At 44.6% G+C, this 27,152-nt stretch overlaps 1 protein-coding gene and 1 pseudogene across 4 annotated transcripts in view; both read right to left on the reverse strand.

Annotated features, from left to right (window-relative positions):
• The window catches only part of GCH1 (GTP cyclohydrolase 1), a 53,347-nt gene extending 26,963 nt beyond the window's left edge, over positions 1–26,384 (reverse strand). For 3 of the 4 annotated variants that reach the window (XM_015143725.3, XM_001087365.5, XM_077941040.1), the window contains exon 1: positions 25,426–26,384. In XM_015143725.3, coding sequence (XP_014999211.1) covers positions 25,426–25,768 — 343 coding nt within the window. In that variant the 5' untranslated portion in view covers positions 25,769–26,384. Of the gene's footprint in view, positions 1–4,239; positions 4,742–25,425 lie in introns of those variants that run through there. The other variant, XM_077941039.1, reaches the window with a different exon arrangement.
• Positions 7,178–8,165, reverse strand: LOC106999432 (farnesyl pyrophosphate synthase pseudogene; annotated as a pseudogene).
• Positions 26,385–27,152: the final 768 nt, after the last annotated feature.

A 27,152-nucleotide genomic window follows, 5' to 3' on the forward strand; every position in this document is an offset into this window, starting at 1 on the left:
AGGACAGAAGGGATATGGATGAAAGGGAAGCATCTTTGAATATAATTTGTTATATAGTTTTGACCTTGGAATCATGTAAATGTTTTATATACTCAAATAAAATTAAATCAGAGAGAAAAAACATCTAGTGATCCTCATACAGCTAAATGCTTCATGTGATAATGGAACACTAATATGTTGCCTATACCCCATTTTATTAAAATGAACCCAGACTATAACCTTCACCTAGCCAAATCATTTTTCTTCAATAATAAAGTTTCCCTGCTATATTTACTTATGTTTTGCGCCAACACATCTAAAAGTTACCATCTGTAGATAAGAACAGAACACTATCACATATTGTTTTAATTTCCTGCCTGTTATCAGCAGCAAGAAGGTAACCCTGGAAACGGGGATTTATGGCATTCTGTTTCCTACTGTTGGTCATAACCACAAACAAAACCAAAGCAGTCTCCATAAATTAAAGGTCTGCCCACAACAATACCACACAATGTCAGTTCTCAGGTATACCTTTATCATGTCATTCATAATTAATCAGTGTCAACAAATAACACTGCTGGGTAACATCCCTCAAGTATTTAGTCTGCCAGACCCTTTTCTGAAAGTATAGTAAGACAGGCCCACAATACAAACCCAACTGCTTTTTTTTTTTTTTTTTTTTTTTGAGATGGGGTCTCCCTCTGTTGCACAGGCTGGAGTGCAGTGGCGCAATCTCAGCTCACTGCAACCTCCACCTCCTAGGCTCAGGTGATCCTCCCACCTCAGCCTCCTGAGTAGCTGGGATTACAGGCGCAAGCCACCATGCCTGGCTAATTTTTGTATTTTTTGTAGAGATGGGGTTTCGTCATGTTGCCCAGGCTGCTCTCAAACTCCTGAGCTCAAGGGATCTGCCTGTCTTGGCCTCCCAAAGTGTTGGGATTACAGGCGTGAGCCACCATGCCTGGCCCCCAAGTGCTTATTTAAGCTTCCCTCGAAACAGGGGTTCCCAGACTCCTCCAGTGGGCCTGTTAAGACATAAATCTCTAGGCCCCACCTCTAGGGCTTCTGTTTCAGGTGGTCTGAGCAGACCTGAGAATTTGCATTTCTAACAAGTTCCCAGAAGATCCTGATGCTCCTGGTCTGAGAACCAGAGTGCCCCTGGTTTAAACTATTCCATGTTTTGTGCTGCTACATAGAAACTTCATCTCTTCAAAATGTTCCTACTCAAATATATAGATATATGTTTAAGGACAAACAGACCTGTTTCTGCTGGGGAGAAAGTGAGGGAAAAGTAAAAAGAAACTCCTGGGAAAGATTTCCTCAAAAGGAAATTTCTGTCCAATGGAGTTCCCTTTGAACCCATAGTATAGGAATTAGTGCTGTCTGGGGTATCTGGTGATCAGCACCAACAACTCCAGCTCTCTAAGGAAGCTGCACACCCGATGCATCCTCCTGGAAGGACAGTGTTAAAAGACAGTGGAAGATGACTTGGAACATTTGAGTGTGCACCCATCCTAAAGGATAGGAAAGAGCTAATGCAGTCAGATTACTGGTTTAAAATTAAGGGAAGAGACAGACAGAAGTGCCTAGGGCATCACACCTCTTTGCTTCTGGTTGGAATTAAATCAACTCAAGGTGCTAACAAAGATAAGCCTATCCTGACTTGGTGGAGAATGGTCCAGACCCTCACAGTTCCATCTAACATCAGAGCTGCCTCCACCAGCATACAGAGCTTATTTCGTCATGCCTCGTAGTACCATGGTTATTTGTGCCCATGTCCCCCAAACACACTGGGCTATAAGTTTCTGAGTTAAGCATTATATCTGAAAGCTTTGGAGCTTCTACACAGTTCCCTGTAATGCAATGCACAGAGTTGGAGTTAAACATAGATCTTCCATGTTTACCCAATTAATACGTCTGTCTTTACCCTATGATTCACTCTTTCTCTTTTTGAGACAAGGTCTCGTTCTGTCACCCAGGCTGGAGTGCAGCAGTGCAATCACTGCTCATTGCAGCTCCATCTCCCAGACTCAAGCAATCCTCCCACCTTGGCCTCCCCAGTAGCTGGGACTAGAGGTGTGCCACCACATCCAGCTGATTTTTTTTTTTTTTTTTTTTTTTTTTTTGTAGAGACAGAGTCTCATTGTGTTGTACAAGCTAATCTTGAACTCCCAAGCTCAAGCTCTTCCTACCTCAGCCTCCCAAAGTCCTGGAATGACAGGTGTGAGCCACCACACTGGACCAACTCACTTCCTTAAAATACATTTTTAAATGAAGGGACTCCAAAGAAATTCATGCAGCCAAGGGAATACAGAATTTTCAGCTGGGCACAGTGGTTCACGCCTGTAATCCCAGCACTTTGGGAGGCCAACACAGGTGGATCAGTTGAGGCCAGGAGTTCGAAACCAGCCTGGCCAACATAGTGAAAACCCATCTCTTCTAAAAATACAAAAATTAGCCGGATGTGGTAGCACACACCCATAGTCCCAGCTACTTGGGAGGCTGAGGCATGAGAATCACTTGAACCGGGAGGCGAAGGTTGCAGTGACTTCAGATCACACCACTGCGCTCCAGCCTGGGCAACAGAGCAAGTCCCTGTCTCAAAAAATAAATAAATAAATAAATAAAATCACTGCAGTCTTGTTGGTAATAGCAAAAATAGAGAAGTGTGAATCAGAAGAACAATTATACAGTTTGGGTAAACTCACAATAAAATATGACCTAGCAATGAAAGTGAGTAAATATGGGCTGCATTTATAAATCCTTGAAAGGATATTCAGTGTAAAAAGCATATAGCAGAAGAATATGTAGAGTATGAGCCATTTAAATTAAGTAGAAACAATGTTACATGTTGTTTGTAAACATACACAGAAAATTAAAGTATAAAAATAGACATGAGGCTGATATCGGTGGCTCACGCCTATAATCCTAGCACTTTGGGAGGTTGAGGAGGACGGGAATACAAGACCAGCCTGGCCAACATGATGAAACCCCATCTCTACTAAAACTACAAACATTAGCAGGGTGTGGTGGCACGTACCTGTAATCCCAGGTACTCAGGAGGCTGAGGCGGGAGAATCGCTTGAACCCGGGAGGCAGAGGTTGCAGTGAGCCAAGATTACGCCATGGCACTCCAGCCTGGGTGACAGAGTGAGGCTCTGTCTCAAAAAAAAAAAAAAAAAAAAAAACCCGCATGAAAGCAATCCCAGCTATTCAGGAGGCTGAGACAGGAGAATCACTTGAACCCAGGAGGTGCAGGTTGCAGTGAGCCAAGACCACGCCACTGCACTCCAGCCTGGGCGACAGAGCAAGACTCCATCTCAAAAAAAAAAAGAAAGTAAGGGACCAAATTCAGGATAGTGGTTACCTCTGTAGTGAGATGATAACTGGATCAGGAAGTGATAACTAGGAAGCTTAAACTATATCTGTATTTTTTAAAAGCAATTATAGTAAAATACTAAGATTTGTCAAAACCCAATGCATTCTGATTAAACTGGTTCTTCATACAGTCTTGTATATTTGAGACATTTCATTAATAAAATATATATATATTATATATATATTATATATATATATATATATATGGAGTACAACACTCCAATCTCAGCTCACCACAATCTCCACCTCCCAGGTTCAAGCGATTCCCCTGCCTCAGCCTCCCGAGTAGCTGGGATTACAGGTATGTGCCACCACGCCTGGCTCTTTTTTGTATTTTTAGTAGAGACAGGGTTTCTCCATATTGGTCAGGCTCGTCTTGAACTCCCAACCTCAGGTGATCCACCCACCTCAGCCTCTCAAAGTGTTGGGATTACAGGTGTGAGCCACCATGCCCGGGCCAATAAATATATTTTTTTAAATTAAGGTCTTCATACACACGCTGGCATTTTGTTTTTTTCTGTAAAAATAAAAATTAAAAAAAAAAGAAACAAACATTAAAAAACAGGTTACCTTTGCATGGAGAGGCTAAAGGAGGAGGGCAAGGAGGAACACGCAGGAAGACCCAGCCAGTTTCACACAGTGCTGCAAACTCCTTCAAAACCCTCCCTAGATCACATCCTGCACCTCAAACAAAGTCTTCTGCCCTGAAGATGGCATTAAGATGTTTTGCTTTCTACCACCTGTTTGAAAAATTTGTTCTACAAGTAAGAGCAATGTTAAAACAAATTCAAAGAGAAAAAAAAATCGCTCTCTCTGCTTTCACTTTCATCATGAGTACACCTCTTGTTAGAGCTTCCGACACTCACAGCTTTTTGCACTTACCAAGACAGAATTTGGAAAACTTGGCCAAAATAAGCATGAACCCAAACACTCCACAGACTGACACAATGGCGGAAACTAAGACGACTACAGACAACCAGTCACACCATCTGCTGGAGTGCGCAGAGCTGCCGCACAGCTTTGATACGCTCCACAAACTCATTTCATAAACTGTAGGTTTGTCAGCAGGAAAGATCTAATGTATTGCAAAAAAAAAGTAAAAGTTTGGTTATTTTGGAAATTTTCACTCCCTTCATCTTTGGCAGAGACAAATTCATATGTTGCTCTTAGCTATTAAAATATAGCCAAAGCTATTGAAATAGATGTTCTCAGCTGCCCTCAAAATAGTACTGACATGCATGTTTCCTTCAGCCAACCCAGTGCTGATGAGCTATTCTCATCCTCTCAGGCAGCCTTGTCACGAACACTACGTTTCTTGGTAAGAGTTCAAGTTTTCACATATAAAGTTATCTTTACTAACATTTTGCTCCTCATTACAATGGTAATATTCATGGAAGTTTATTGGTAAGATGTAGAAATAATGAAATGAGAAAGTGAAAGCACATATACTGTCTCCACCCAGATGCAATTACTTTATTGGCTCTTAGGGGAACCGCAGGCACAGTGGTTCAAGAGGTAGAATGGTAAAGTAGAAGGAATGAATAAGAGTCCAGAGACCCAGGTTCTAGTGCAAGCTTTGCACAGATTGTGTGACCTGGGCTTCCGTGTCCTCAGTTAAAAGGATGCTTAACATGACTCCCAGGTTCCTGATTTGCACAGCTCAAGGGTGTTGGACATTGATGCCAAATTACAAGTTACCCTTCTGCCTCACTGCTCAGCATCTGAGATGTGCATGGCAGTGGCCAGGGCCTCTCTGTACTGAGGTAAGGGGAAAGTACCTGTTTTAAACTGTTTAGATTTATTCCTGGATAAAACTGAAAGCTGCCAATCATGTACATTATTAACTCTCAAAGTTATCCAAGCTAAATAACTTGCCTTTCTGATCTCAGTTTACTACTCTGAATATTTCTGGTAGACCAAAATTAGAGCCTTAGAAACTGTCTAAGGAATCAAAACAGTGTATTCAAGGAGTCATTTTTAAAAACACCACATACCCTTACCAAATTTAGTTTTTTAACTGGATAATTTTGTATATCTTTCACAATCCAGCTGTTAAACTGAAAATGGAATTTACAAAACAGATGGTGATAACAAGGTCTGGTTCACAGCAATTCTAAAGAAAAAAACACACCAATCTGATTAAACTATCCATTTGCTTCAAAAGCCTCTAATAGGCTCATCCCTTATCATCCTACATTCACTTGTACCATGAGATTTCATACAGATGGATGTTATGGAACCATCTGTAATCCCATCCAAGTAAGTACCATCAGAATGTGCAAGCCACCATCATTAGTGGCAGATGAAGAGATAAGGGATCATCCTTCAGAACAGGAGTTCCCAAATACAGCCAATCATAAGGAACTTTGGAAAATACAGTGTCCCAAGCCACCCACGAAAAATCTGATTTACTATGTGTAGGGATGGACCCAGGATAAGCCTTTTTAAAATCTAAGTGATTCTGATGACTGGCTGGGGTGGGAGCACACAGGCTTGAAAGCTGAGGGTACATGAGGGTTGCAAACAGACCCACTGCCGGCTGGGCGTGGTGGCTCACACCTGTAATCCCAGCACTTCGGGAGGCCAAGGCAGGTGGACCATGAGGTCAGCAATTCGAGACCAGCCTGGCCAACATGGTGAAACCCCATCTCTACTAAAAATACAAAAATTAGCCAGGCGCGCTGGCGCGCCCACGCCTGTAATCCCAGTTACTCGGTAGGCTGAGGCAGGTGAACTGCTTGAACCCGAGAGGCGGAGTTTGCAATGAGCCAAGATTGCGCCACTGCACTCTAGCCTGGGCAACAGATTGAGACTCCGACTAAAAACAAAAGAAAGAAAACAGACCCACTGCTGGCCCAAATTTGCTGTTTACAAGGCCAAAGAGTGGGCAATTCCTCACTATAACCCTCCCTATAGTCACCATGTCATTCCTGTGGAACACTATGAGGCCTGGGGCAGGGGTAGGGTGGAGGCAGAGACGAGAAGGAAACTGGAGCCAACTCCACCTAAAGAAGGTGAGGCAGGAAGGAAGCAGGTAGAGGACTCACCTTTACTTTTTGCTGGAGCAAATTTAAAAAATTTTTGAGGACCTCACATCAGAAAGTTGTATCCACATCCTAGAAAAATATCCCCCACTTAAGAAAACAGTTGCATCCTACAGCCAACTCATTAGAAATCAATGTCCAGGGTAATACAATAAAGTTTTCATAGTTCTGAGCTGAAAATAAATCTATCAAACCATGACTTCAAGCAACTTGAGATCTGCAGAAATGAGAGGCGTAGGTGTAAAAATATTTGGAGAATGACTACAGGTTAAATTGTAAAACTGATAGTTCACATAAAGGAAAACTTGTGAGCTGAGAGAAAACAATATGATTGTATTGAAGATTAAAATTTTACCCAGGCCTAAAGGTTGAGTAGGAGGAAAAGCGGAGGGAGAGTTTCCTAGAAAGGGAAAGGAAGAGAAGTACCACATAAGATACGGAAGTGGGAAACAGCAAAAGGAAAAAAGCCTGTGTGTGTCTATGCGTGGAACAGAAACCAGATTCCCTTCTGTTTTAGAGCGTTTTATCTTTTTTTTCTTTTTTTGTAAGATTGCACAGTAGGCCAGGCGCAGTGGCTCACACCTGTAATCCCAGCACTTTGGGAGGCCAAGGTGGACATATCATTTGAGGTCAGGAATTCGAGACCAGCCTGGCCAACATGGTGAAATCCCATCTCTACTAAAAATACAAAAATTAGCCGAGCATAGTGGCGGGCACCTGTAATCCCAGCTACTTGGGAGGCTGAGGCAGGAGAATCGCTTGAACCCAGAAGGCAGAGATTGCAGTGAGCTGAGACTGTGCCATTGCACTCCAGCCTGGGCAACGAGAGTGAAACTCTGTTTAAAAAAAAAAAAAAAAAAAAGATTACACACTAATTTATCAACAGCCTCCTCTCTCTGCCTTGCAGTTGCTTGGAGATTTTGCACACTAGCCCCAGGAAGGTGGCTGGGGGCAGTGGTGCAACACACTGCTCGATGAGACCCATAAGGTAGTTTTAACCATCTTCCACATACTGCAAGAACATGGCCAGCAGATCCAGCTCCTCATATAGTGCCTCCTCCCTGTAATTCTTCTGCAGGATCTGGTGCTGTTCCGGAGTGGCCCATTGTAGACACTAAACCACCAGTCAGCTGCATTTATTGTCATTTGTTGTCCTGGATGTCAGTACAAACTCTGCCAGTGGTGACAGTATGGTCCCCAATAAGGTCAAGGTAATCATCCTGAATCTGAAAGAACTCCCAACTCCAGCAGGATCTTCCATTGGCCTGTTCCTTCCCCTCATTGACACCTGCCATAGACATGGCTGCAGCTTCAGGATGGTAGAAGTAGAAGAAAGCTGTCTTATACTTGACAGTAGATTTGTACCTCTTTTCAGTGAATCAGTCAAGATCCACATTGCCCTGGGGGGCTGTAATGAGGTCCAGGGTCTGCCTGATCTCTGTCTAATAGGAACTCTGCAGGAAGTGCTTTATCAGGTCCAGGTAATGGGGCTGCTCTCAGCAACAGAGCTTCAACAGGTGATAGATACGTGCTTCCGGAAGCATAGCATCATTGATGGCATCCAAACCTACAGCTGGCTTCTGATACAAGCACATCCACCCCCAGCAGGTGAGGGATGAATCCATTATGTCATCTGCCACCAGGAAGAAAGCTTGCAGCACAAGACGCGGTGGCTCACACCTGTAATCCCAGCACTTTGGGAGACCAAGGCGGGGGATCACCTGAGGTCAGGAGTTCGAGGTCAGCCTGGCCAACATGGCGAAACCCCATTGCTACCAAAAATACAAAACTTAGCTGGGTATGGTGGAATGCGCCTGTAGTCCTGGCTACTCAGGAGGCTGAGGCACAAGAATCACTTGAACCCAGGAGGTGGAAGTTGCAATGAGCTGAGATAGTGCCACTGCACTCCATCCTGGGTGACAGAGCAAGGCTCCATCTAAAAAAAAAAAAAAAAAAGGGCAAGCTTGTAGCAGTTCACAAAATAGCCCAGGCAGGACCTGCTGGAGACTATCAGCATCCTGTTTCCTGGGTTCTGCCAGCTCCTGGAATGCTACTAGCATCGTCAAACCCTAGTGGTGCTTGTCTCCAGTGGCAGTCTACTCCAGGATCTCTTTGAGCCAGGTAATAGAATCTCCTGTCTCTGGGTGCCCCATCTCATCCTCACTCATCCTCAGTGAGCACCCTGACAATCTGGGAGAAGTGCTCGATAAAATTCTGCTTTTCCTGGGCATAAACATCTGGATTTCTGTTCTCCATCCTTTTTGTTACTGGATGTGAGTTCCTGCTTGGACAGCATTTTTCAAATTAAATTTTACATTTAGTTTGTGATTTCTTTCAAGCCCTACCACAACTTGCATTAGTCAAAACCAGTTATAGGCCGGGCGTTGTAGCTTACGCCTGTAATCCCAGTACTTTGGGAGGCTGAGGCGGTGGATCACGAGGTCAGGAGATTGAGACCATCCTGGCTAACACGGTGAAACCCCGTCTCTACTAAAAATACAAAAATGTAGCTGGGTGCGGTGCAGGCGCCTGTAGTCCCAGCTACTCGGGAGGCTGAGGCAGGGGAATGGTGTGAACCTGGGAGGCAGAGCTTGCAGTGAGCCAAGATCACGCCACTGCATTCCAGCCTGGGGGACAGAGTGAAACTCCGTTTTAAAAAAAAAACAAAAGGCCGGGCGCGGTGGCTCAAGCCTGTAATCCCAGCACTTTGGGAGGCCGAGGCGGGCGGATCACAAGGTCAGGAGATCGAGACCACAGTGAAACCCCGTCTCTACTAAAAATACAAAAAATTAGCCGGGCGCGGTGGCGGGCGCCTGTAGTCCCAGCTACTCAGGAGGCTGAGGCAGGAGAATGGCGGGAACCCGGGAGGCGGAGCTTGCAGTGAGCCGAGATCGCGCCACTGCACTCCAGCCTGGGCAACAGCGTGAGACTCCGTCTCAAAAAAAAAAAAAAAAAAAAAAAAAAAAAAAAAAAACAAAAAAACAAAACAAACAAACAAAAAAAACCAAAAAACTGTTATTGTCCCCACTTTACAGCTGAGGACATGGATACTATCATTTGGAAACACTAGCTGACTGCTGAAGAAGAGCCAACCAGCTGGTGGGAGAGCTAGATTTTGACCCATCTTCTGACTCCAGACCAGAGCGCCTTAATCTTGGGCTGAACTCAACCTACTAGAAGTGTGGACTGAAGAGGAGAGCTCCCCTTCAGGAAACATGCATCAGGGGTTACTGTAGGTTGAAGTCAGCCATGTGGTGACAAAGCCCAGAGGTGACGACAGCAAAAGACAGCAAATCTGATTTTTTAAAAGAAAAGTAAAATCCATTATAAACACAGGGGTTGAAGGAGAGGAAAGGGCCAAACCTGTCAGCCAGGAGAGCAGATCAGAAAGAGTGGTCTAATGCCCAGACACTGCCAGAACCAAGGTGGTGCACATCGGTCACAAAACACTGTTTCACCAACTATTTATTTGGCTTATATGAGGGAAAATTCAGAAATTTAATGCTATGCTGACCTTTACTTTTTGAAATCAAACTGGAAGAATTTCAGGGGAAAGGAAAATCCCATTAAATCTTCAAACTAATAAAGCATTTTTTAAAAAGGAACTTCTCTAGAGAAGCTTATCCTAGAAAACCAGTGAAACAGTGCTTTTAAAAACCAATTAGGGCCAGGCGCGGTGGCTCACGCCTGTAATTCCAGCACTCTGGGAGGCTGAGGCGGGCGGATCACGAGGTCAGGAGATTGAGACCATCCTGGCTAACACGGTGAAACACCATCTCTACTAAAAAATACAAAAAATTAGCCAGGCATGGTGGCGGGCGCCTGTAATCCCAGCTACTTGGGAGACTGAGGCAGGAGAATGGCGTGAACCTGGGAGGCGAAGCTTGCAGTGAGCCCAGATTGTGCCACTGCACTCCAACCTGGGTGACAGAGTGAGACTCCATCTCAAAAAAAAAAAAAAAGAAAGAAAAAGAAAAAGAAAAAAACCAATTAGAAGTCTTTAAATCTTCAAGATCCAAATACTTATACCTCCCAGTTGTGACAGTGCATGAAGTACACAGCATTCCTGCTAAAAATGTTTTCCAGGAACTTAGTGAGGTCTTTAGACCTGACTTGCAGTTACCAGGAGTATGAGAAATATAGAAGTTAAATGAAAACAAACAAAAAATCATACAAATCACAAAGGTGGAACATCTTACAGGACAACTGACCTCTCTGATAAAGCAGTGGCAAGAGTGGGGGTAGTAGGCGCTATTCCAGATTAAAACATAATAATCAAATGCGAATGTATTGATCTTAGTGGGTCCTTGTTGGAAAAAATCATTAGTAAAAGACATTTGAGACACCTGGGGAAATGTGAATATATATTAGGTATTAGATGATATGAAGGAATTAATAGTTAATTTTACTAAGGATGGTGTAAATCATTAAGAGGAACACTTTTTAGGGTGACATTTCACCTCTAAATACATGTCTCTGATTTACTATCAGTAAAAGCATAAACTACACCAATATGGCAGAATGTTAGTTTTCAATCTAGGTGGTAAGTATATAGATGTCCACTATATAATTTTGACTACTTTTATGTTTGAAGGTTTTATGTAATAAAAAAATTAAAGTTTACAAATACATGATACTAACAGGCAATATTAGTTTTTTTGGTATTACTATTCTACCCAACCACTCCTTTTCTAGTTTATATGAAGCTTTAATAATAAACTAAAACTTCAAGCACTAGTAAAACTAACCCGAGTAGCTGGGACTACAGGTGCCCACTACTATGCCCAGCTAAATTTTTTTTTTTTTTGTATTTTTAGTAGCAGGTATTTTGTATTTTTGGTAGAAGCAACAACATTCTTGAGGGAAAAAGTATTTAAATAAAGGCTCTGTCTAATCAAAGGAGCTACATACAGGTAGGAAGACCACAGATCCCAAGAACATTTAGATTCGAAACCTTTTCAAAAATCTGCATCATAAGAAAAAAGAGACCTGTTACTATAGAAACGATTTGCAGGGCTTGAACATTTCAAGGGAAAACAGCACCTCTAGCAAGGAAAGGAGGCTGAAGAGCTTCCTAGGGCCTTGCCTATCAGCTGCTGGAAGTCAACAGAATGAGCAATGACAATTCTGACAGGCCCACCCATGCTCAGAGACCTGGGCATGACAATTTAACTCCTAGTCCTACTGCCTCTCCCCTTCAGACCAGACCTAGAATAGTCAAGTGACTCACCTACCTGAGTTCATAAACCAGTTAGCATGGATGTGGATGCTATGACTAGCCCAGGCTAGCTGTTCTTCCCATTACAGCAGGACAAAGTTTTGTTGACATACTAAACTAGTTTTCCTTTTTTTTTTCTGAGACGGAGTCTCACTCTGTCGCCCAGGCTGGAGTGCAGTGGCACAATCTCTGCTCACTGCCAGCTCTCCTGCCTCTGTCTCCCGAGTAGCTGGGACTACAGGTGCCCGCCACCATGCCCAGCTAATTTTTTTTTTTTTTTTTTGTATTTTTAGTAGAGACAGGGTTTCACCGTGTTAGACAGAATGGTCTCGATCTCCTGATCTCGTGATCCGCCCTCCTTGGCCTCCCAAAGTGCTGGGATTACAGGCGTGAGCCACTGCGCCTGGCCTCTACTAAACTAGTTTAAGAAATATCAAGGAGATTTCAGAATTAGATCAGTGAACAGAATTTCCAACATGCTAAATATGAAGCTGAAAGATGTGCATCTCCTTTTTATAAATGACTTCAGTTGTAAATAGCCCCAGCCCTCAAAAAGCTGTTTACTGTGGTGGAGAAGGGGTAGAAGGGGAGAAAGAGATGATGCCAAAATGAAAGGACATGCAGCATGGGATAAGTATGGCCTCCATGGAGGCGAAGCCTGATAGCACTAACAGCTGGAGGCTGTCAGCAAACTGCTCCTTGAAGCCGAAGGGCAGACTGTTTTTGATGGGCCATCAGAAAGGCATACCTCCAGGGCTGCCCATGTGATAAACAGTGGGGTCAGTTAGAGGGGTATGATCTACAGCAGCTATCCCTTAAAGTCAACTAGGAGAGGAGCACCATCCTCACTGAGTTAAAGCCTCTCGTCTGAACTCCAGGCATGCACAGCCCTTCATCGCTGCTAATGAACACCGTACCACAAATGCCTAGACCACACAGGTATAATTATATTTTAAGCTATTTTAGTGAGAGATTCCTTGTTTGGGATGTTTGCCAATGGCCTCTATTGAACTGAGTTCTGATTCCTACTTAGGACAAATAAAAACTAATGTGTGATACACAAAACACATCACACTTCACAGGAATTGTCATGGCCTCTTGGGACTGCACATCACAAACATTTGGACCAACCGGACCTCGAAAAATTCACCCAGAACTCAGTCACGGTCAATTTCCTCACCTAACCCTGGCTGCTTGTTCACAGAAATCTCCATAAGCAATAGTTGTTGATAAGCAAGAGGCAGCAGCCACCTCCCCATGGTTGCCAACCAAAAATAAAAAGGACAGTAAAATAAATTAGAGGAGGGAGATAATAAAGACCAAACATTGCAAAAGAACAAACCTCAGGACCTTCACCTGGGTCTCCAGCTCCAGTAAGGAAATGAGACAGAGCGGTTTCTCAGATTAACTGTGCACTAAACTACAATACTAAACTGCCCCATGTGAGGAAATGCAATGGAAGATAAGAAAAAAATGCCAAAAAATGTAGCAGGAGGCTTCAACACAACAAAACCTTACAGCAATGGTGAGAAAAGACAACAGAAAATCAGCCAAGTGTTTTTGCAAGCAGAAAATTTATTCGATTTTAGAAAAATCACTTTGGCATGAATGGATCGGAGCAGGACAAGCAAGGAGGCAAGGTGGCCAGGTAAGAGGTTATTGTAATGTAAGTGAAAGATGACCAACTCAGGTGGTACACAGAAATATTCAGGTGGTACACAGGTCAGGACTTTGTGAGCATGAGTAGCCAAGGGGATTCACGAGAAGGAATAATTGCAGATAAAACAAATAACCAGGTTATAAAGACTAGACGAAGTAACAATATGTGTCAGGTTAAAATTCATTAGAAGGGTTGACTAAGGCCAGAATGAACTTTAAAGATATCAGATGAAGGAGCTGGCCCTAATACCATTAATATTGATCTTTTAAAAGTTTAAAATAAATCTAATTGCCTTGAAAACTCCATTGAATTTTAACTCTGGTACAGATAACTATGAATGTTAGTGTATTCCTTTTACTGGAAAACACTGAGACCATAATCTCTAAACCAGCATGGGCACGTTCTGCAAAAAACAAACAACCCAAAAAAACTCAAAATGAATTTCTTTCTAAGTTCAACTCAAAAGCTACTTTCTCCATAACATCTGGACTTTCTTGTCTCTCTACCAAAAGCACCCATCTTCCCTCTGACTACACAGAACCCCTTTACTCCTTGAAGGCAAAGATCAGGCCAATCATCTTTGTTTCCCCTTTAACAGTGACCACTCATAGAGACCATCTACAGTTCCACTTTTCACAGTTTCAGTTACCCTTGGTCAAACATGGTCTGAAAATATTAAATGAAAAATTCCAGAAATAGACAATTCATAAGGTTTTTTGTTTGTTTTTGTTTTCTTTTTGAGACAGAGTCCCACTCTGTCATCCAGGCTGGAGTGTAGCAGCACGATCTCGGTTCACTGCAACCTCTGTCTCCCAAGTTCGAGTGTTTTTCCTACCTCAGCCTCCCTAGTAGCTGGAATTACAGGTGTGTGCCACCATGCCCAGCAAATTTTTTTGTATTTTTAGTAGAGATGGGGGTTTCGCCATGTTGGCCAGCCTGGTCTCGAACTCCTGACCTCAAATGATATGCCTGCCTTGGCCTCCCAAAGTGCTGGGATTACAGGCATGAGCCATCATGCCCGGCACTTCTTTTTTTTTTTTAAATAGAGTCTCGCTCTGTCACCCAGGCTGGAATGCAGTGGTGCAATCTCAGTTCACTGCAACCTCCGTCTCCCCGGGTTCAAGTGATTCTCGTGCCTCAGCCTCCCAAGTACCTGGGATTACAGGCACGTGCCACCATGCCCGCTTAATTTTTGTATATTTTGTAGAGATGAGGTTTGGCCATGTTGGTCAGACTGGTCTCCAACTCCTGAGCTCAAGTTAGTGGCCTGCCTTGGCCTCCCAAAGTGCTGGAACTGCAGGCGTGAGCCACCACATCCAGCCAACAATTCATAAGTTTTTAAACGCACACTACTCTGAGTATTGTGATGAAATCTCCAGCCCCTCTGCCCAGAACATGAATTAATCCTTTGTCCAGCGCATCCACATTGTCTATGCTATCTACCTGATAGTCACTTAGTATCCATCTCAGTGATCAAATCAACCTTCAGTTTTGCAGTGCTTGTTTTCAAGTAACCCTTATTTTACTTAACAATGGCCCCAAACCACAAGAGTAGTGATGCTGGCAATTCAGATATGCCAAAGAGAAGCCATGTTTCCTTCAAGTGAAAAAAATTAAAGTTCTCAGTTTATTAATGAACAAAATCATTATGCTGAGGTTACTATACGTATATTAAGAACAAATCTTCTATCTGTGAAACTGTGAAGGAGGGAAAAAAAAATTCATGCTAGTATTGTTGTTATACTTCAAACTGCAAAAGCTATGGCCGCAGTGCATGGTGAGTGTTTAGTTAAGATGCAAAAGATATGAAATTTGTGGGTAGAAGACACAAACAGAAATTTACTCTGAATGATGGCAATCCAGTTTGATACTATCCTTAGTTTCAGGCATCCACTGGGGGTCTTGGAACAGATCCCCAAGGATAAGAGGGACTACTGTATCTTCAATTCTAAGGATTTCTTGAAATAAAGAAATTAAAATATTATATGTGTTGAGAATATACAACATTGTACAGAATGAGTTACTGACGCGGTGGCTCACACCTGTAATCGCAACACTTCGGGAGGCAGAGATGGGCGAATCACCTGAAGTCAGGAGTTCAAGACCAGCCTGGCCAACATGGTGAAACCCAGTCTCTACTAAAAACACAAAAATTAGCCAGGCATGGTGGTGGGCACCTGTAATCCCAGCTACTCAGGAGGCTGAGGCAGGAGAATCACTTGAACCCAGGGGACGGAGGTTGCAGTGAGCTGATATCGTGCCACTTCACCCCAGTCTGGGTGGAAGAGCAAGACTCTATCTCAAAAAAAAAAAAAAAAAAGAATTGATGTTTTTAATGTGGATGAAGACATTTTGCAAAGTAAAATAAGCCAGACATGAAGGACAAATACTGTATGTTTCCGGCCAGGTGCAGTGGCTCATGCCTGTAATCCCAGCACCCTAGGAGGTGGAGACAGGCCAATCACTTGAGGTCAGGCAGGACTTCGAGACAAGCCTGGTGAAACTCTGTCTCTGCTAAAAATACAAAAATTAGCCAGGCATGGTGGTGGGCACCTGTAATCCCAGCTACTGAGGCTGAGGCAGGGGAATTGCTTGAACCTGGGAGGCGGAAGTTTCAGTGAGCTGAGATCATGCCACTGCACTCCAGCCTGGGTGACAGAGAAAGACCCTGTCTCCAAATAAATCAATATTGCTACTAATGGGCTCCAATAGAATAAAATTCTAGTAAATGAATGTCCTCTTGGCCTTGAGTATAACAGATTTAACTTGGTTCAGATACTCTTTGCATAACCCAACACAAATTATCTCCCAATCTAATTACTATAGACTCTAGCTAATTTATAACCATAGGAAACATATTTGTTTGCATAACCTGGAACTGAGAATTGTTCACATAATCCAGGATTCATAATCTGGGATCCAATGATTAGACAGTTGCCCTCTCCTGGTAAGTTTTAACGCTGCAGTCTACTCAACCAAATACTAGACTGAAATTACAGTCCCCCACGTAGAAATCACTGGCAAATGAGTCAGGTGGGGAATGCCCAGGCATAGAAGGGTTTCTAGAGGTGGACAAAGCAAACAGCAGAGAAAATACAAAAGCGGGGATAGGTGGGGAAGAAGGGAGAAAGGATTCAAATAAATTAGTAAAATATTATATCAAAATTAAATCGACTGTCAGAGATTACAATGATTCTCATTCTATATCATCCTCTGAGCTCTGCCACTTTCAAGATACAGTCTTGGGAAAGTTCTCTCTGTGCCCCAATTTCCTTACGTATAAAATGGGAATAATATTGCCTACCCCATCATGCTACTGTGAAGATCAAATGAGGTAACACATGTAAAAACTCACTGTTTAGCACAAAGTAAGCAATCAGCAGTATTTGTTACTCAGACATCAATCGGCTCAAGCATCGCTTCACCCATTCATGCTCCCATCTCCCGGCATTGGTCAAGTTCCTATGCCAAGTGCTCTCACTGAGCTGTGTTTTTGTTTATCATCACATTTCTCAATCTCACAACACATTTCTATTTCATGTGATTCTATCTGCTACACTATAAGTTCCATGAAGGCAGGAACTATACCTGGTTTTGCTTATCCTGCATTCCCAGCGTTCAGTGAAGTGTCTGGTACTTGATGTTCAATGAAATTATAGTAAAATTCCTAGTAATTTTTTAAATAATAGTATTTACTACTAATACAAGTTGAATTGTGCCATCTGCCAAAAAAGATATGTTGAAGTCCTAAACCCCAGGTATCTTAGCATATGACTTTATTTGGAAATGGGGTTGTTGCAGATGTAATCAGCTAAACTAACACAGGCATACTGGAGTAAAGCGGACCCTCCCTCATATGACTGACATCCTTATAAGACAAAACAAAAATGTGGACACTGACAGAGGCAGCAATCGGAGTGACACAGCTCAAACCAAGGAACACAATCAACTGACAGCCACCACCAGAAGCTGGGAAGAGGCAAGGACAGCCTTCCCCACTACAGGTTCTGGAGTGAGTATGGTTCTGCTGACCCCTTGATTTTGGAACTTTAGTCTCTAGAACCATGAGACTGTTTATTTCTGTCATTTAACCCACCTAGTTTGTGATACTGTGTGATACAGCCCTGGAAATCTAGTGCGAGTACCAACCTGATGGCTTTGCTTGCTATAGTGAAGTTATGTATATTGATTTTTCCTCCCATGTCAGAAAAATTGTTTATAGATAATCCTTTTTTTTTTTTTTTTTTTTTTTTTTTTTTTGAGATGGAGTCTCGCTCTGTCGCCCAGGCTGGAGTGCAGTGGCCAGATCTCAGCTCACTGCAAGCTCCGCCTCCCGGGTTCCCGCCATTCTCCTGCCTCAGCCTCCCGAGCAGCTGGGACCACAGGCGCCGCCACCTCGCCCGGCTAATTTTTTGTGTTTTTAGTAGAGACGGGGTTTCGCCGTGTTAGCCAGGATGGTCTCGATCTCCTGACCTTGTGATCCGCCCGTCTCGGCCTCCCAAAGTGCTGGGATTACAGGCTTGAGCCACCGCGCCCGGCCTAGATAATCCATTTTAAAAGAAACTATTAGGATTGGCTTTTCTCCCCCTTTCTCAGTAACTTCCTAACTGTTTTATTCCACTTAGACATGTCCAAAATTCCAATTTTATAATATGTCGAGTGCCTTGTTATTTTTTTCTTCTTTATTCACAGTGCTCTTTCTGGCAATGAACACAACTAAGTCCTATATAAGTGTTCATTAACAAACCAAACACAAAAATTATTAATGGATCAAAATTTGAATGAGCTACACATCTAAAATAGTACCTCTTAATCCGATGAACATTTCTGTAACATACTTTAAAACTTAGGACATAAACTCACCTTTCACTCATGATACAGGGGAGAATAGTAAATAATTTACGTTTTTGTTCCCTGTCACATCTTAGAAGTTGTTAAAATTCTTAGTTCACCAAAGCAGTCTAATTTAATAAATCAGAGAGGTTTAAGAAAAACCTTTTGTGACTGCTACCACATTTCAGTATGAAGTGTCTAAGATGCATTTTTGTATAAACAAAGTATCTAATTGCTTCCCATTATCTTTAGCAAATAGACATAATCTTCCAGTGAAAATGGCTGAGGTGGGGATATGACTCACTGTCAGTGTCTGTGCTTCCTCAGCCCTCACAGGGAAGCAGTCAGCCACCTCCAATGCCATCTCCTCACGCTGGATTATATGCATGCTTCCCAAAATTTTGAACTGTTAACATGATTTATGAAAACTGTCTTGGCAGACAAGATAAAACCTACTTTAACTAGAAATGTGAGAGTCAAGACTCTTGCATATTCCCATAAACTCATAAAAAACAACTGATGGAACAATTTATACCCATTTAATCCTTAGTAGATAATGCTGTCTGAAAGGCTGTTCCCATGTATACCTGGAAGGGTCAGTTACAGGGGCATGAAGATCGAGGCCCTCAGAGAATAGCAGACTCTCCAATTTAACTAAGTGTAGGTTCTGAATAAAAGAATAGTGGAAACTCAGGAAAGGTACCTTATATACAAAGGAGAACTCACCAAGATAAAACCTGGAATATTTAAGAGAACTAGGATATAGCTAAACTGAAATGGGACAGAAATAGATCAAGATGAGCTGGTCTGAGCTGGTCCAAGGATCAGCTTGTGATGTAGATTCAAAGGCCAGCCAGCTCCTGGGAGAGATGATAGCATCTCCTCCAGCCCTCCTTCCTAGCCCATGAGCTACAGTCTAGTAGTGAACAGTACTAGGAAATCTGTATAACCCTGTCACAGATGACCACAGATGTTCCCATGGTAAGGTACACACTGGAAAGTAGGGAAAAGGTACAAAAGGAGACAGTCATGGAGAGATGCTGCAATGTAGGGAAAACTGAACAAATTTCCCAGAACGCCAGGAGTTTGGATCAATCCACACAAGAGGAACTGGGGGGAAAACAGGATTTTGAAGAATGTAAAATGCCAACTTATTCTAAATTTTACAACACTTAAGTCAACATTACTAACCAGGAGTTAAAATACAGAATACAGATACATAAAAGATAAAAAGTCTTGTATCTTGTTTACAAGCACAGAAAAGTAACCTTCAGAGAAGTATGTTCCTATCCAAAAACAATATATAGTGGCCACTTGACTCACACTCTCTAAAGAAATAAAAGGGATTGTGTAGAATTGTTTATGGACCTAAAGATGTGGGTTCCCACTCACTCCTATCTCCCACCAGTATCATTCCTTCTCCCTGCCATCCAGGTTGGTCCAAGACCCAGACCACCACATTTCAGATTCATTTCTTTAAGTTCAGCATCATCCTTGTTCTCACTACTCTGTCTTCTCTTTAATTATGTATCTCTTTAAAAAAAATAAATATTAAATCCTTAGATCCCCTAGATACAGGCTTTCAAACTTTTGACTACAACCTACAGAAATGCATTTTACATCTGGAGCCAGTGCACACACACACAATTATACCTATAAAACCTACATAGAAGTTTATCAAAACATCCTTACTATATATGATACACTGATCTTATCCATTCTACTTTCTTTTTATTGTTGTTGTTCTTCTTCTTGTTGAGATGGCGTCTTGCTCTGTCGCTCAGGCTAGAGTGCAGTGGCACAATCTCGGCTCACTGCAACCTCCACCTCCTGGGTTCAAATGATTCTCCTGCCTCAGCCTCCCAAGTAGCTGGGACTACAGGAAGGCACCACCACACCCAGCTAATGTTTGTATTTTTAGTAGAGACGGGGTTTCACCATGTTGGCCAGGATGGTCTCGATCTCTTGACCTTGTGATTTGCCTGCCTCAGCCTCCCAAAGTGCTGGGATTATAGGCTTGAGCCACTGTGCTCAACCTCTACTCCACTTTTTTTTTTATATTTATTTATTTATTTATTTATTTTGAGAATGAGTTTTGCTCATTGCCCAGGCTGGAGTGCAATGGCGCAATCTTGGCTCACTGCAATTTCTGCCTCTTGGTTTCAAGCGATTCTCCTGCCTCAGCCTCCCAAGTAGCTGGGATTACAGGCATGCACCACCACGCCCAGCTAATTTTTGTATTTTTAGTAGAGACAGGGTTTCTCCATGTTGGTCAGGCTGGTCTCGAACTCCCGATTTCGGCCTCCCACCGCAGCCTCCCAAAGTGCTGGGATTACAGGCGTGAGCCACCGCACCCGGCTACTCCACTTTTTTTTTTAATGCTGTTAACCCAATTCACAGTTTGAAATACATAGAAAAGGTACACTGATTCAGTTCTTTGTGTAGCACTATAAGCAAGTGGCTACGAGTTCTGCATCAGACCCTCTGGATTCAAATACCAGCTCTACTGCCTTGTGCCAAACTCTCTGCCTCAGTTGCCTTGTCATAGGGATAAGAGAAACGTTTACTTGAAAATTGGAAAATTAACCAAGACCATCCACGTAAAACTTTTAACCCATTAAAAAGTATGGTCATGCATTGCTTAATAAATGGGAATACATTCTGAGAAACACTTGAAAAATGCAGTTTCATATCACAAACACTGAAGGAAGAGAGTGCTTACACAAACATAGATGGGATCGCCTACTACACACCTAGGCTACATGGTATAGCCTATTATTCCTAGGCTACAAACCTGTACAGCATGTTACTGTAATGAATGCTGCAGACAACTGTAACACAATGGTATTTGCGTATTTAAAGAGATCTAGGCCAGGTGGGATAGCTCACGCCTGTAATCCCAGCACTTTGGGAGATGAGGAGAGGAGAGGGGAGGATCACTTGAGCCCAGGAGTTCGAGTCCAGCCTGGGCAAAACAGTTAGACTCTGCCTCTATTTTTAAAATACAAATAATAATAATTTTAGAAAGACATCTAAACATAGAAAAGGTACAGTAAAAACACAGTAGAAAAGACTTAAGATGGTATGTCTGTGTAGGGTACTTACGATGAAAGGAGCTTGCAGAACTGGAAGTTGCTCTGGGTGAGTCAGGAATGCATGGTAAGTGAATGTGAAGGCCTAGGACATTACTGTACACTGCTGTAAACTTTATAAACACTGTACATTTGGGCAACGCTAAACATACTTTCTGTCTTCAATAATTTCAGCTTAATGTACTTAAAACTTTGACTCTTTTGTAATAACAGCTTAAAACAAAAACACATCGCACAGCTGTGCAAAAATATTTTATATCCTTGTTCTATACCTTTTTCTATTTTTAATTTTCTTAATTTTTTTTCTTTTTACTGAGGCTTCAGTGCAGGGGGGCAATCTCAGCTCACTGCAGCCTCCACCTTCTGGGTTCAAGTGATTCTCCAGCCTCAAGTAGCTGTGACTACAGGTATACGCCACCATGTCCAGCTAATTTGTATATATTTAGTAGAGATGGCGTTTCAACATGTTGGCCAGGCTGGTCTCTAACTCCTGACCTCAAGTAATCCGCCCACCTCAGCCTCCCAAAGCGCTGGGATTACAGGTGTGAGCCATCACACCTGGCCCAATTTTCTTAATTTTTAAATTTTGTTAAAAACTAAGACATGGGGGAGAGGAGAGGAAAAAACTAAGACACAAATAAACACATTAGTCTAGTCCTACACAGGTCAGGATCACCAAGACATCACTAGACAATGGGAATTTTTCAGTTCCATTGTAATCTTATAAACCACCTTCATACATGTGGCCCATCATTGAATGAAACATCATGATGTAATGCATGATTATACTCAATTAATGGCTTATAATAATCTTAAATGGGCCAGGCATGGTGGCTCATACCTGCAATCCTAACACTGGGAGGCCAAGGCAGGCAGATCCCTTGAGCTCAGGAGTTCGAGACCAGCCTGGGCAACATGGCAAAAACCCATCTCTACCAAAAATACAAAAATTAGCCAGGGATGGTGGCACAAGCCTGTAGTCTCAGCTACTCAGGAGGCCAAGGTGGGAGGATCACTTGAGTCCACCAGGCTGAGACTGCAGGGAGCCGAGATTGCGCCACTGCACTCCAGCCTGAGCAGCAGAGCCAAACCCTGTCTCAAAAACATGAAAATAAAAATAATAATAATAATCTTAAATGGTCCTCTCCATGGACTTTTTTTTTTCTGAGACAGAGTCTCCCCATGTTGCCCAGGCTGTTCTCCTGAGCAACAACTATCCTCCTGCCTCAGTCTCCCTAGTAGCTGGGACAAAAGGCACGCTACAAAACCTGTCTTTATATTGTGGTAAAATATACATAAAATTGGTCATTTTTAGCCATCTTGAAGTTACAATACAGTGGCATTCACAATGTTGTGCAACTATCACCACTCTCTAGTTCCAGAACATTTTCATGACTCCAAAAGGAAGCTCCAAAGGAAGCTCCATACTCGTTAAACAGTCACTACCCATCTCCCTCTTCTCGCCAGTCCCTGACAACTATTAATCTGCTTTCTGTCTCTACATCCATGGACTTTTTTTTTTGAAATGGAGTTTTGCTCTTGTTGCTCAGGCTGGAGTGCAATGGTGCGATCTTGGCTCACTGCAACCTCCGCCTCCCGGGTTCAAATGATTCTCCTGCCTCAAATTCCTGAGCAGCTGGGATTACAGGGACCTGGCACCATGCCCAACTAATTTTTTTTTTTTTTTTTTTTGAGACGGAGTCTGGCTCTGTCGCCCGGGCTAGAGTGCAGTGGCCGATCTCAGCTCACTGCAAGCTCCGCCCCCCGGGTTTACGCCATTCTCCTGCCTCAGCCTCCCGAGTAGCTGGGACTACAGGCGCCCGCCGCCTCGCCCGGCTAGTTTTTTGTATTTTTTAGTAGAGACGGGGTTTCACCGTGTTCGCCAGGATGGTCTCGATCTCCTGACCTCGTGATCCGCCCGTCTCGGCCTCCCAAAGTGCTGGGATTACAGGCTTGAGCCATCGCGCCCGGCCACCAACTAACTTTTGTATTTTTAGTAGAGATTGGGTTTTCCCATGTTGGCCAGGCTGGTCTTGAACTCCTGACCTCAGGTGATCTGTCCACCTTGGCCTCTCAAAGTGCTGGGATTACAGGTATGAGCCACCACGCCAGGCCCATGGACTTTTTAAACACTAACACTTGACCAGAACAGGTGTTTTTTTTGTTTTTTTTTTTGAGACAGAGTCTCCCTCTGTCGCCCAGGCTGGAGTGCAGTGGTGCAATCTCGGCTCACTGCAACCTCCTCCTCCTAGGTTCAAGTGATTCTCCTGCCTCGGCCTCCCAAGTAGCTAGGATTACAGGCGCCTGCCACCACGCCCAGCTAATTTTTTTGAATTTTTAGTAGAGACGGGATTTTGCCATGTTGGCCTGGCTGGTCTTGAACTCCTGACCTCAGGTGATCCGCCCACCTCGGCTTCCCAAAGTGCTGGGATTACAGGAGTGAGCACCGAGCTCGGTCAACCAGAACAGTTTTCCAATGTGGAATGATGTGTTCTTTGCAGTCATTAATCCTCTTTAGATGAATCTTCACTCATGAGATATTTCTGCTAACCATTTCTCAAGTAAATCTGTGAGTCACTTTAGGTAATTCTGTGACCTATCTCAGGGTCAGAAATCCCTCTCTCTTTGGGTAATTAGATCCATGCTAGATTACAGAACACTGTCCTATGAATTCTCTTAGGGGAGGGTTCCCAAAGCCTGGCCGATGCTGTCGAGTAAACCACTTTCTGCGTCTGCAAGGGGTAAAATGAGCAAGGCCTTAAGACATTTCATTACATTGTGGAATATCACACACACACATTTAAAGCCCTAGACCTCCAAAGAGCTGAACCCACAGAAAACTGAAAGTTTATTCTTCAGTCTTTGCATTTTGAAACTGCTTCTGAGATTCCAAACTTTTGCAATCGAGGGGTAAAAAAAAGTGAACTTGGACACAGAACTGGAAGTCATTCCCGGTTTTAGAGTGCAGCATCATTTCCTTTTTGGGGCCCCGCCTCTTTCGCCTTCTGATTTCCCACCCTTCCTTTGGGGTGTGGAAGACTGGGCAAAAAATAACTTTCTTTTTCCCAGGGTCTATTGGGTGGAATCGCTCCACACTCCTTCAGAGAAATAACTGGGGCAGGGAGATTGCCTTTCCAGAGCACTGTTTTTATTTCAGAAAACAGTGAACAGCAGAATGCTTCTTAGGCCAAAGAACTAAATGTCACCAAGATACACGGAAGGTGTAGACTGGAAAATAATGTCTTTGGTCCCAGCTGTAGAAGCCAGAAGCTTTATTTGTTTTAAATATAGACCAACACTGCTTCTCCAGCCAACAGGCAGCAAGTCCCCATTTTCCACTCTCCATCACCCCACCTTGCATCCTACCCACACTGATTGCATCCCCACCCTCTGGGTGAAAAGCCGACACGCCTCAGATGCTAACAGCACCGGGTCAACCCGGCTTTATTTTAGGGTGGGAGGGTGCGGGGATGAGACTGAGTCCTGGAACCCAGGGAGCCCTCCGAACCCAGAGTAGCTTCGCTGCTTTTTGCGCGGTTGGGGGTGGGGGGAGGAAAGAGATTTCAGCAGCCAACTCACCCAATCAATCTCACACCTCAAACTCCGGGGAAGCCCGTGCCCAAAATTGTGCCGAATTTTGTAAATGTCCTGAACTGGAGTAAACTTGAGGTGGACAAAAGTACAACTCTAAGACTCCGATCCCCTGGCAAATCAGTGAGAGTGGAGGTCCCCGAGGCTGCGGGGAAGGATCGCGCCAAGGCTTCAATCCAGATATACACCCGACAATGGGATCTCAAGAAGGAACTACCCAGGAAGCCGTCGCCCCAGCAAGTGCCCAGCTGATCCTTATCGTGGGCAAGTTTGGAACCGCAGGTGCCCCGAGAATCCCGCGCTGGGCGCTCAGGCGAGAGGGCTCCAGGCTCCCGTCCACGCCCACCCGGGGCGCTCTATGAGTGCTGCGCGCTGGAAGCGGGAAGGGCCCCTGAAAGGCGGCTGCAGCGAATCCTGGGGCTGAGAGGTCGCTGCCACCCAGGGCGCCCCGACTGTGCCCCACGCAGGGCCTCAGCAGGGCAGCGGGTTAGGGCGGGTTCGGAGGTGACAGCGCCCGGCTCCCTGCGCCAAGAGTGAGGCAACTCCGGAAACTTCCTGGAGCCGGCGCGCGTTTCCTGCAAGCACCGCCCCCGCCGCCCGCACGCCAGAGCAGCCCGCGGGCGCACTGACCTGAGATTGTCTCCTGGTAGCCCTTGGTGAAGAATTGCATGGCCGAGGCCGCCCTCCAGGGCGTCTTGAGCAGCCCTTGCCGCTGGGGGTTCTCGCCCAGCGAGCTCAGGATGGACGAGTAGGCGGCTGCCAGGTTGGGGAGGTTCAGCTCGTTATCCTCCTCGCTGCGGGGTCGCTCGCCCTTCCAGCCGTCCGCGGGCTGCGCGCTCTTGGCCTCGGGCCGCGGGGTCTTCTCCGCCGGCCTGCTGGGCCCGGGCCGCGGCGGATCCCGCTCGGAGAACCCATTGCTGCACCTGGCGCCCCGCGGCTTCTCCGCCGGGACCCGCACAGGGCCCTTCTCCATGGACCCGCCGCAGCCGCTGCCGTTCGGGAAGTACCCCGGGGCGCTTCGAGGTCTGTGACTAAACTCTGCCGGTGGCCGCGGACAATGGGCTGTGGCCGGAGTCACCTGAGGAAGGTACGCGACCTGTTTAGGTCACAGTCCGAGCCGGGGGCAGCCACAGGCTGGAAAGCCGGGCCTCACCTCCCTTTTATGGCCCGGCGACTCGGCCGGCGCCGCGAGGCGCTCCCATTGGCCGGCGCCGCCTCGCGTCATGGCGCTCGCCCCGCCCCTCGGCCGCCCGCCCCTGGGGTCCCCAGCCTAGGTCGCGGCTCTGGAGAGGCCCAGAGGGGTTCGGAAGCGCAGGGAAGGAAGGAAAAGGGCGCCGGCCCCTAGGAACCGGCGGGACCCCTCCGCTTATTGCGGAATGAGCCGAATCCGAAAAGAGGCAGGCGCCCAGGAGCTGGGACCTCGGTGGGAGAGACTGTCTGGGCGCCTGGTCGCCCCCTTTCAGGCCAAGAGGGCGCTGCATTGAAGGGCTCCGGTCCCCTCTCCCAGTGGAAGATCAGCAAACAGGTGGCCTTGCCTGGAGAGAGACCGAGTTTAGCCACCGATTAGGAACCAGCTCTTAAGCTTTCAAGGCAAGAGAATAATGTGACTTTAGACTCTTGGGTTTAGTTAAAAACGCACCTGCCACCTAGAGGCCAGGTGGCACCGCTGTCGGGGCAAGTGTCACATCAAGTGGCCCTTATGTGGGTCCCTGTGTCTAGAAGGATAGTATTTATGGTTGCTAGAACTTTGATCCTGGAAAAATTGATTTGCAAACGAAGATAGGACTTTCACTTAAAATCCATTTCGGGTGGTGGCTCACGCCTGTAAACCCAGCGCTTCGGGAGACCGAGGCTGGAGGATCGCTTGAGGCCAGGAGTTCGAGTCCATCCTGGAAAACATAGCAAGACCTCATCTCTATAAAACCCATTGCATTTTCTAGAAACGCAGTTGTGCAGATTTAGTGCTCAGTTGTTTTACAGTTCCATGCAAAGCTTCTTTCCCTAGATGTTAGTACAAATTGTGAAATGCTATTCACCAACTGAACTCTTAACCAATGACATCTGCTGTAACTGTTTTCTTTGAGATTAAAAAATGGACCTTTTTCCTCACTTGAGGGATTATCTCATAATGCCAAAGATGAGCTTTAAAACATGTATCAAAATTATATATATATATATATATTTTTTTTTTTTTAGGCTTACTTCAGCCTCCACCTCCTGGGTTCAGACGATTCTCCTGCCTCAGCCTCCTGAGTAGCTGGTATTACAGGCACATGCCACCACAACAGGCTGATTATTGTATTTTTAGTAGAGATGGGGTTTCACCATGTTGGCCAGGTTGGTCTTGAACTCTTGAC

The sequence above is a fragment of the Macaca mulatta genome, chromosome 7 (genome assembly GCF_049350105.2).
Source record: "Macaca mulatta isolate MMU2019108-1 chromosome 7, T2T-MMU8v2.0, whole genome shotgun sequence".
Taxonomy (NCBI): Eukaryota; Metazoa; Chordata; class Mammalia; order Primates; family Cercopithecidae; genus Macaca; species Macaca mulatta.